Here is a 10,687-nt window from a genome sequence, read left to right on the forward strand (position 1 = left end):
AGTTCCTCAAAAAATTAAACATAGAATTACTGTAGGACGCAGCAATTCCATTCCCAGGTATATACCCAAGAGAATTAAAAGCTTATGTCCACACAAAAACGTGTACATGATTGTTCATAGTAGTATCATTCATAATAGTCAAAAAGTGGAAACATCCTGAATGCCCATCAACTGCTAAATGGATAAACAAAATGTGATACACCCCTACTGTGGAATATTATTTGGCAATAAAAAGAAATGATTCAGTGATACATGCAGCACCATGGATGGATGTTGAAAACGTGAAAGAAGTCAGTCACAAAAGAGCGCACTGCATGATTCCATCCATATAAAATGTTAGCAGTATAGTAGGTAAACTTATAGAGACAGAAAGCAGATCAGTGGCTGCCTAGGTCTCGGGGTAATAGTGACGTGAGGAATGAAGAGTGTCTGCCAATGGGTATGGGGTTCCTTTTTGGGGGCGATGAAAATGTTCTAAAATTAGACTAAGGTGATGGCTGTACAAATTTAGAAACTAAATACCATTGAATTGTACACTTGGAATGGGTGAACTCTGTTGGGGAGAAACTGGAGACAAATACAGACAGCTATCTCAAAAAGTTTTGCTATTAACAGAAAGAGAATTGCGATAGTGGCTCGAGGGGAAACTGAGGTCGAGAGAGGAAGTCTTAAGAATGAGAGAGTTTCAGCATGTTTGAATATGGATGGGAAAAACCCTGAATGGAGGGCTAGGTGGGAAGAACTGCTGGAGTGAGATCTTTGAGCAGAGGAGGGTGGATGGGGTGTAGTACCCAAGCGGAAGGGGTCGGCATTGGCTTGGAGCTCAGACAGTTCACCCTCAGCAACAGCATGAAGCTGGCGTGTGTGGGCACAGGTGCAAATGAGTGGGAAGGTGTGGGGGTGGGGACTCGGAAAGTTTTCTTCTTGTAACCTCTATTTTCTCAGTGAGGCGAGAAGCCAGCTAGGTGTGAGCCTGCGGGAGGGGGTGCTGGGGGTTTGGGAAGAGAGAGGGTGAATTCGCTACTTAGAGAGTGCAGGAGTGGATGGACCCGTGGAAAAGCACCACCTGCAGTGCCAGACAGAGTCAGGCCAGTAGTAGGTGCTCTGCAAGTAACTGAATAGACAGGAATTTAACACTCACAGCAACACTGACCCATGGGATTCAAATCCATATTTTCCAAAGAGGGAGCCGAAGTTCTGAGGAAGGAGTGTGTCTTGTCCGCTTCAAACAGATAGCACCCAAGACTGAGCCAAGAGTCCCCAATTCTCAATCATGCAACCCACTTAGTTCTCCAAAAAAAAGGGGGGGTGAGGGTGTGCTCAGAAGAAAATAAATAAAATTCTTTATTATATCCTAATCACACAGTACAAATGGGAACTTAAATAAGAACAGGGAGGAAGCGATGCCCCTTCCCTTCTGTGCCTAAAAACCCACACCCTGATCAAATAAATACCCCTCCCCAGAGACCCGGAAGTCCTAGCTCTAACGTAGTCCAGACCGAAGAGTCTTGGGTTGGTCCCCTCACTTCATAGAGGAGAGAAACTGAGGCCCAGAGAATCCCTCGGCGAGTTCGTGGCTCCCGGAGCTGCGCAGGCCTCCTCTCGCCTGCTCTGAAGACCCTGCAGTGGGCACCCACGTGGCTGGGCTCACACCTGGACGCGGTAGCCCCCTGCCCGCCTCCTGCACAGCCTCCGAACGCCCACCCAGTAGAGCGTCAACATGACTACCCAATACCCCACGTAGGCGCCGGCCCCAGCAGCCAGGTGGCAGGCCTCGGCCGCTCGAGACGGGCCGCTCCAGTCCGCCCTGGCCTCCCGGGCCACGCTGCGCACCAGGCCCCCGAGCAGCAGCAATGCCCAGAGGGCCAGCGGCAGCACAGGGACATAGTTCGCGGCCAGCTTCCGACGGCCCGAGGTGCCCCAGCCGCTCTGGTTCATGGTGACCAGCGCCAGGAACTTGGCGGGCAGGAGGCCGCACATGTAGAGGGGCGCGTAGAGGGAGAGCAGCAACATGCGCAGGCAGCCTCGCAGCCAGGCTGCAAAGGCCGCCTTGGCTAGCGCCACGCCCTGCACGCACAGGAGCACCCAGAGCAGCGCCCAGGGACGGCCGGCGTAGAAGAGCCGCAGCACCGTGGCCGCCACGAAGAAGGGGAAAAGGCCCGACACCACCGCCTCGTAGGTCATCCACGCGTGGTGCCGGTGCCACCACAGCGCGTTGTACAGCCACTCGCGGAAGTACGACTTGGACCAGCGCGTCTGCTGACTCAGCCAGCGCAGGAAGGAGGACGGCGTCTCCGAGTAGCAGCGGGACCTGGAGGTGTACCTGCGCCAGTGCGAGAAACGAGGACGTCAGGGTGGTGCCCTTGGAGCTGGGGCAGGGTTCCGGAGCCGGAAATGGCCGATGTGGGAGGCCTTGGGGCAAATCTCTTGAGTTCTCTAGGCCTCAATTTTCTCCTATGTAAAATGGATCAATAATAGTTCCTATCTAATATGATATTGTGAGGACTGCATGAAGACTAATTGTCAAGTGCTTCAGACCGATATATAGTCCTTGTTCAATAAATGTTAGCTACCACTATTTGTTTTTACTATGATTAATGCCATCACTATTGCCGTTACTAATATCTTTGCAGTTAGTGACACTATTACGAATACCATCACTAATATATTACTAATACTATTACAGTTACTATATTGGCAAGTCTCTACGGTGAGGAGCAAGACAGGCATGGCTGCTACCTAGTAGTCCATGTCAGAGCTTCGCAAGGGAGCCACCAGACCCCCTTCCTGTGGCCGTGGCAGACATCGTCAATCAATCCCTACACCATTTCCAGCCAAGCCCACACAAGGCTAGATTACTGTTTATGGAAAGTCATAGGCTGGTCACCAACGGTCAGTTTGTTGGGAGTGGTCTAACTATTCTCTCCCCAGGGCATTACTTGACAGTGTCCACTCTCTTTCCCCTGTGTCACTTGACATCCTCAATGGCCTGCCTGCTTCTGACTTCACTTCCTGCAGTCAATATTCAAAACAGCTGCCAGAAGGATCCTGTTACAACAACACGTCATTCTTCTGCTCAAAACCCTCCCATGGCTCCCTCATCTTAGTCCAAAGTCCTCCTTTCATGAGTATAGCTCCTGTTAACTCTCTGTCCGCTCCTCACACTCCCAGGCTTGCTCATTGCTTCAGCCACGTTATTCACAACCTCAACACCTATCCTACCCCAGGCACTGCATTTAACACTTCATTTCCTATCCCGAGACTTCCTATCCCCCTTCCTGGCTTTATTTCTCTCCATTAACATACTCTGTGTTGTACTTACTTATCTTATTTATCATCTCTCTCCCTAATCAATATAAGCATGAAATTGTGTTTCTTTTGTCTACTGCTGTATCCCCAGAGCTTAAAACATTGTAGGCACTTTATAAATATTTGTCAAGTAAATGAATGTATATGTTTCCTTAGTATATCCCAAGTTCTCTATGGGTCTTTCACTGGGTCTAGCTTTGGAGAAATCAGTCTCCCCTTAACTTCACTTGGTCTAGTTCGTACTCCCCAGAGGCTCACTGAGTTACTTTTCTTCCGAAGCATTTGCTAGACTTTAGGCACTCCCCTCCTCTCTCACTTGATTCTTTCTCCATGGCTCTCTCACTAGTTAGATCCCCACCCCTGTCCCTTTATCTTTTTCTCTTCCCAACTCACCTTACTCCTTGTGCTGCCTTGATCTTTATGATAGAGCTAACTCGCCCCATCTCACCTTGTATCTTCTAGGTGGAATCTCCCACCCTCAATTTGCCTCACTTGCTAGAGTCCATTGGGTCGCATGGTTCAATGTAAATGGTATATTTACATTGGTATGGTATATTTACATAATATGGCATATTCCCCTCTCCCCTCATATTTCACTTGGTAGAGTCCATTGGCTCAATACAAATGCCCCCTCTGCTGCCCATGATCTCTCTTATCTCTTCTTTAATGTTTCACTCCATAGAGCCCATTGTCCTGCTGGTTACTCTGGGTTTGGAGAATTCTCAAAACACATACACACACACACACACACACACACGCACACGCACACGCACACGCACACGCACACACTCGCACATGTGCTGGGATACTCATTGGCCTTCACGTATACCCAACCACCCGTTCCCCTCAGCTTACTTGGTAGCATAACCCATGCTGAGCATGCGGTTGGTGAGGTGTCGATCATCCCCAAAAGTACAGTGGGTGCCCAGGAACTTCTGGTTGTACCAGGCCTCAAGGAACTGTTGCAAGAGGTTGTTCCTGTATAGGCCTAGGATGGGGAGTGCAGGAGCATCAGCCTCTGCTGTAGCCATCCCCAGTCTTATCTCCAATTCCAATTCATCTCTAGTCAATCTCAATCTCGGCCCTATAGCCAGCCAAAATTCCAGCCCGTCCTGTTCTCAACTCCATACTCATTACAACTTGCCTGTCACTGAATCACACCCACTTTGACTGCAAACCCACTCAAGTCTCATCCCCAATCCCATATCCATCCTCAGCTCCATCGCCTACCTGTCCCCACCCAAAAACCCATCTCCAACCTCAGACCTGACCACAGTCCTGTCCTTGACTTCAACCTTAACCCATCCCCTTGTCCAAACCCTCCCCCAGCCCCAGCCCCAGTCCCCATCCATATCTTGTCTCCAACCCCACTCCCCACACCAAACCCAGCACCAGCCCAAACACCATCCCCACTGCCAATTTCCAATCTTATCCAATCTCCAATTTCTGTCCTAATCCCATCTATGTCCCCAACCTCAAGCACATCCTCAACCCCCTCCAGCTCCCCTTCTCCCCTCTACCCTATCCATGGTCTTCCCCAGCCCTGTCCCTGCTCACCTAGGGGACCGCTGATGCAGGACACACAGTGAAAGTAGCTCTGACAAGCCCGCTCCACATTGAAGGCTACCCAGTACCTCAGGCTGCTTAGGAAGCTGACCCAGGAGTCCAGAGGGTTAAGGATCCGCACATCCCCCCCGACAGCCCCTACCCGGGGGTCCTCATCCAGCACCCGCACTAGCTCCAGGAGTGCCATGGGGTCCAGCCTTGTGTCCGAGTCACAGACCTGTGAAGTGAAAGGGGCCAGGATCAGGTCAGACTCCTGCACAGGGCCGGTGCTTGTGGCAGGGCACCAAGAGGTGGGGGCAGCGGGGGCACTCTGCAACCAATCTGAACATAATTTTGATTTTTAAGATTATTTTCGATGTCTAATCACCTTTTAAGATGAACTCCAAGCCTAACACCCTCGTGTAATACCCTCCTCTGGTGTGCAGGCAAGACCTTTAACTTGCTTCTAACCAATAGAATATGGCAAAAGTGATGGGATTTAATGCCCATGATTTTATTGCCTTATATGGAAATGATTAATGGTTTTGCAATGTAATTAAAGCCCCAAATCTGTTTACTAAGTTAATCAAAAGTAGACTATCCTGGGTGGGCCTGATCTAATCAGGTGAGCTCTTTAAAAGAGGTTCTAGAATTCAGAGGCTCTCTCTTACTGGCTTTCAAGAGACAAGCTACAATGCGCCAGTCCTATGACTGCAAGAAAATGAATTTTGCCACCAATCACATGAGCTCGGAAGAGGACCCCTGAGCCTTAGATAAGACCCAGTTCCAGCTGACACAGTAATTACAGCCTGTTGATACCCTGAACAGAGGACCCAGTTAAGCTGTGCCCAGACTCCTGACACATAGAAACTGTGAGACAATAAGTGTGTTTTGTTTCAGGCTGTCAGATTTATGGTCATTTGTTATGCAACAATAGAAAACCAATGTAATGTTTTGGTGAATGAATCTCTATGCTGAATGGATGAATGAATGACTAAATGAACAAATTAATTTCATATTGAATAGATAGATAGATGGATGAATGAATGAACAAAAGAGTCTCAACACGGAAGGAAGGAAATGAACAAATCTCTACATTTAATGGATAAATGAATGAATAAATGAGCGAATGATCTCCATATTGGATGGTTAAATAGATGCATAAATTCATGAGTGAAGGAAAGAATTTCCAGCTGAAGGAACAAGGAAAGGAAGGAAGGAATTAATTCTATACGTAATTGATGAATGAACGCACGAACGAATAAATCTCTATCTTCAAGGGGTGAGTCAAGGAGAGTCTCAGCCTCCAATGAATAATGAAAGGGAGGAAGGAATGATTCTCTACATTGACTGGATAAATGAACAAGCAATTAATTGAACGAATGACCTTCATACTGGATGGCTTAACAAATGGATGCATAAACAGATGAGTGAAGGAAAGAATCTCTCCATTGAATAGATGAGTGAAGAAAGAAAGGAGGGAAGAGATCCGTTCAAATCCCCACATCGAACAAAAGACCCCAGGGAGGTGGGATTCGGGGTGTCAGGGTCCTGGGTGGGGTGAGGGCGCCTTCCACTCACCTGCACGTAGTCCACCGCGTCGCCGAGCGCCTTGAAGGCAGTGTACATGACCTCACGCTTGCCGCCCCAGCGCTGCGCCACGCACACGCACCTGTGCGTCCTCACCAGCGCCTCCACCGCCAGCCGCCCGGGGTCCTCCGCCTCCACCTCCCGGTAGGCGCCGGCGCCCGCCGCGCCCGCCGCTGCAGGTTCCCAGGGCTGGTGGTAGTGGCCGTCCCACACGTAGGTGGCGGGGTCCTCGTCCGCGAAGACCTCGCGGAACATGTCGACCATGTAGAGGTCCTCGGCGCGGTTGCCGTCCACCACCATGAGGACGCGCAGCCGCGCGCGCGGGTACAGCAGGGCGCGGGCAGACGCCAGGCACTGGCGCAGGTACGCTGGGTCCTCCTGGTACGCCGAGATGGTCAGTGCCACGCTGCGGGCCGTGGCCGCGTCAAGGGGCCCCAGCGCAGCCGCCCGTCGTGCAGCCGCCGCCCCCCGCCGGTGCTCCAGGTAGGCGAAGAGGCTCTGTGCCACCAGGTGCGCCGACAGGAAGGCCCCGTAGAGACCGAAGGCCAGGAGGCCATAGCGATCGGAGGCCAGTGGCACGCCGGCCGCGTAGGCCCAGGTCATGAGGCCCAGGATGAGCAGGGCGAAGGCGATGGTCAGTACCCGCCGGCCCAGGCCGGAGCAGCGACGAGCTGCTGGGGTGGGCTTGGGCACCTCCTGCTGGGAACCGAGTTGGGGGGGGGGAAGGTGTAAGTCCTGAAGGCCTCCTCCAAGAAGACCTCCTGGGTTTCTCCTACCCCCCCCCACCCCCAAAACCTGATGCTAATATCCACTTTTTGTAAAGAAGATCCCCTGGGCTCTACAAAGTTATTTTCATGAATGAAAATAATTGTGAAAAACGGTTATCTAGGCCTAATGCCTGGTTTTATCCTTTTTAATACAATTTTTGTTCTTTCACATTACCTCTCTTAAATCCATGAATATTATGCAGAATGGAGTGTAACAGTGTAATTAGCTGGGGGTTTCCCTTCTCCTTGTAGTGGCACATAAAGGAAGGATTCATCTCACAATTAAAGGTTTCTTAGCGTTGAGACAGTAATAACAACTAAAAGAATAATACAAAATGGTATGTACTGGGAGCTGTTCTAAGTCTTTTATGTGAACTTATTTTAATCCTCACAACAGCTCTGGGAAGGAGGTACTATTATTATCACCCCCATTTTACAAACGGCACACACGACTAAGTCACACAGTGGTGCAGCACCCAGCCAAAGGTCACACCTGGAAAGCGGAGGAGCTGGAATTTGAGCCCTAGGAATCTAGTCACTAAACCACAACCTTATAGACTAGCTTTATCCCTCAAGGGAGCCTTGGGGGACAGATAGGGTTTGCTGTCACTGTACAGATCCTCATTAATCTAACTTAATGAGGACTGATGAGCCAGGAGGTGTGGTTAGTGCAAGGGCAGCAGCTGGCAGGTGGAAGAATCTTCTCTCTGACTTCCCAGAGGTATAGCCTGTTTCTTTTTTTTAAATTTCCCAACTTCCTGGCAGGGCTGGGTGCCCAGTAAGTGTTGCTAGAAGAGCCCAGAATCAGAGAAGAAGGGTACCCTCATTTTCTCATCTGTAGACACTACTCAGAAACAACCCTATGAGGTAGAGACTGCTGGTACCTCCTATTAAAGATGAAGAAACTGAGGAGCAGAGAAGTGAGTTCTCTTGCCCAACGTCACTCAGGTAGTAAGTGGAAGAGTTAGAATCAAGTCAGGCAGTCTGGCTCTAGTGCCCCCCTCTATACTAATCTGCCTCCTATGCCACCAGTTGCTGCCTCATAGGTATATTTTGAGTTAAATGAGCCATTAAGGAGTGACTATGGTTAACGATAATATATTGTATATTTCAAAATGGCAAGAAGAGAGGATTAATGCCAGTTTCATGTATTGAAACATCACACTGTACCCCATAAATATGTACAATTGTTATGTGTCAATTAAAAAAAATATAGATCTTCGATGTCCAGTTCAGGTGTCACCAGCCACATGTGGCTACTGAGCACTTGAAATATAGCTAGTACAACTGAGGAACTGAATTTTTAGTTTTATTTAATTTTGATTCATCTAACTTAAAAATTTTAAATATAGCTTAGTTATATTTGGTTATTGGAAATATAACTCAGTTATATTTATAGTTCAGTTATATGGTAATAGAATTCCATTATATTTAGTTACTGGAAAGCTTTTAAATATGTTTAGAACAAGTTGGGTCTATGATGCTTCTTTTTCAACTAAATTTTACAAAATACAGATCAGATATTTCCAATGAAACGTAGCATGTGAGTAAGATATGCGATAAATACACATTGGATTTCACAGCCTGAGTCTGAGCAAAAGAAAGTAAAATATTTCATTAACATTTTTGTATTGGGTACATACTGAAATGATCATATTTTTTATGTGTAGCAGGATCAGCACACTAATTCCTGCTGCAGCTTGCAACCTAATTTTTTTTTTTTTTACATTCTTAAATGGTTTTAAAAAGCAAAAAAAAAAAAAAAGAGTAATATTTTGTGGCACATAAAAACTATGCGAAATTCAAATTTCAGTGTCCTTAAATCAAGATTTATTGGCACACAACCACAGTCATTTGTTTACACATTGTCTATAGCTGATTTCACATAGCAATATCAAAACTGAATAGTTTCAACAAAGACCGTATGGCCTGAAAAGCCTCAAATATTTACTCTGTGGCATCTGGTCTTTTGCAGAAAAAGTTTGTTGACCCTGACACATTGGGTTAAATAAAAATATATTATTAAAATTAATTTCACCTGTTTCTTTTTACTTTTTCACAAACCTTTTTAATCATAAATTTTGTTATTGAAAATTAAATTGATTGTGGCTTGCATTATGTTTCTATAGGACAGAGCTAAGGTAGAGTTTTTAATTGCTCGATGTTAACCATTATCATTCTTTCTTCTAGAATCCTCCTTCTCTATCCCTTTGCCTCAAACCTTGCCCTGCCTAAGTTCCTGGGAGTGGCCCTGTTCATTCTGGGGATCAGTGAGACAGGGGGGGATCTAGAGGTGCTGTGGTGATTCCAGCAACATGGATGAACACACATATGGACACACGTGTGTAATCACATGTAATGAGTGACACACAGAGTTAAAACGCTCATGTTCTATCAGGTGACCCCAGACACCCGTTCTCAGGCAGAGCACGGTGATCCTGCGACCCCACTGACAACCACGTGGGTGAATCTGCAGACACACTCCCTTCAGCAAGAAGGAGCAACACTGCATGTGGCAACAAATGCACAAACACCCACCATGGGTTATGGGTTAAGATGAGAGTGAATGATATGAAATTAGTTATTATATGAAATTATATGAAAGCAAAGAGCAACTGAGTATCGGCGACTTCATTTGGTTCAACTTGATATTTACTGAACACATAAAACAGAAATCCAGACCCACATGTCGATGGCAAATACAATTCTCTTTCCCACTTACTCTCTTTCGCTTGCTGCCTCTCTCCTTCTCTCTGTCTTCCTCTCCCGTTCCCAGGCAACACAGACATATACGGATTTATAGCAAGATAAACATGTACAGACACACGGACATGTCACGTCTCACATACCTGGACAGCAGATGGTCACCCACACACAGAGATGGAAACCCGCAAACTCAGCCTCACCTGCCCACTGACCCACACACATGTGGTTACTGTCACACGAATGAATTCACGCATGCAATCACACACATACATGAGCACAAGAGCATACATGCCGTTCCCCACACACGGTCACACGCATTGCAGTTTCCCCACGTGGCCGCAGCCACACACTCACGCACACACCTGTCTCATGACTGTGGATCTGGCTGGGCTGCTTCTTCTCTCCAGCTTGCTCAGAGTCTCTCTGTGGCTGGAGAGCTGAGGGGGGCGTCATTTGAAGACCAGCACAGGCGGAGGCGGGAGGAGGCGCTGACGTCAGGCTAAGCTGGGCCAGGGGCTCTGAGGTCACAGCCAAGCCAGGCAGCTCCACCCGCTTCCCGCCGTTACCTCCCACCGCTCTCCCCCAGCCGGGAGCCTCTCCTCCCAGGCCCTCCCGTCGGCCCTTGCCTCTGATCCTAGTCCTCTCTTCCTTCTCACCCCTTCTCTCCCAGCCTCTGCCCTTCTCTCTTGCTCCTTGCCTCTCCCTCATTTTTCTCTTCTCCTTCTCTTGCATTTGAGGATCCCCCTCCTCTCTCTCATCTCCTATCTCTG

General features: G+C 48.2%; 1 protein-coding gene across 1 annotated transcript; it reads right to left on the reverse strand.

The window, feature by feature from the left end:
- Positions 1–1,389: 1,389 nt before the first annotated feature.
- Positions 1,390–10,319, reverse strand: HAS1 (hyaluronan synthase 1). Its single transcript, XM_063091369.1, has 5 exons — positions 10,280–10,319; positions 6,436–7,140; positions 4,867–5,092; positions 4,165–4,297; positions 1,390–2,323 (listed from the first exon to the last, which is right to left on the reverse strand). The coding sequence occupies exons 1-5, from the start codon at positions 10,286–10,288 to the stop codon at positions 1,648–1,650; spliced, it is 1,749 nt and encodes a 582-aa protein (XP_062947439.1). The 5' UTR covers positions 10,289–10,319; the 3' UTR covers positions 1,390–1,647.
- Between the last annotated feature and the right edge of the window lie 368 nt (positions 10,320–10,687).

Source organism: Cynocephalus volans, chromosome 3, assembly GCF_027409185.1.
Source record: "Cynocephalus volans isolate mCynVol1 chromosome 3, mCynVol1.pri, whole genome shotgun sequence".
NCBI lineage: Eukaryota > Metazoa > Chordata > Mammalia > Dermoptera > Cynocephalidae > Cynocephalus > Cynocephalus volans.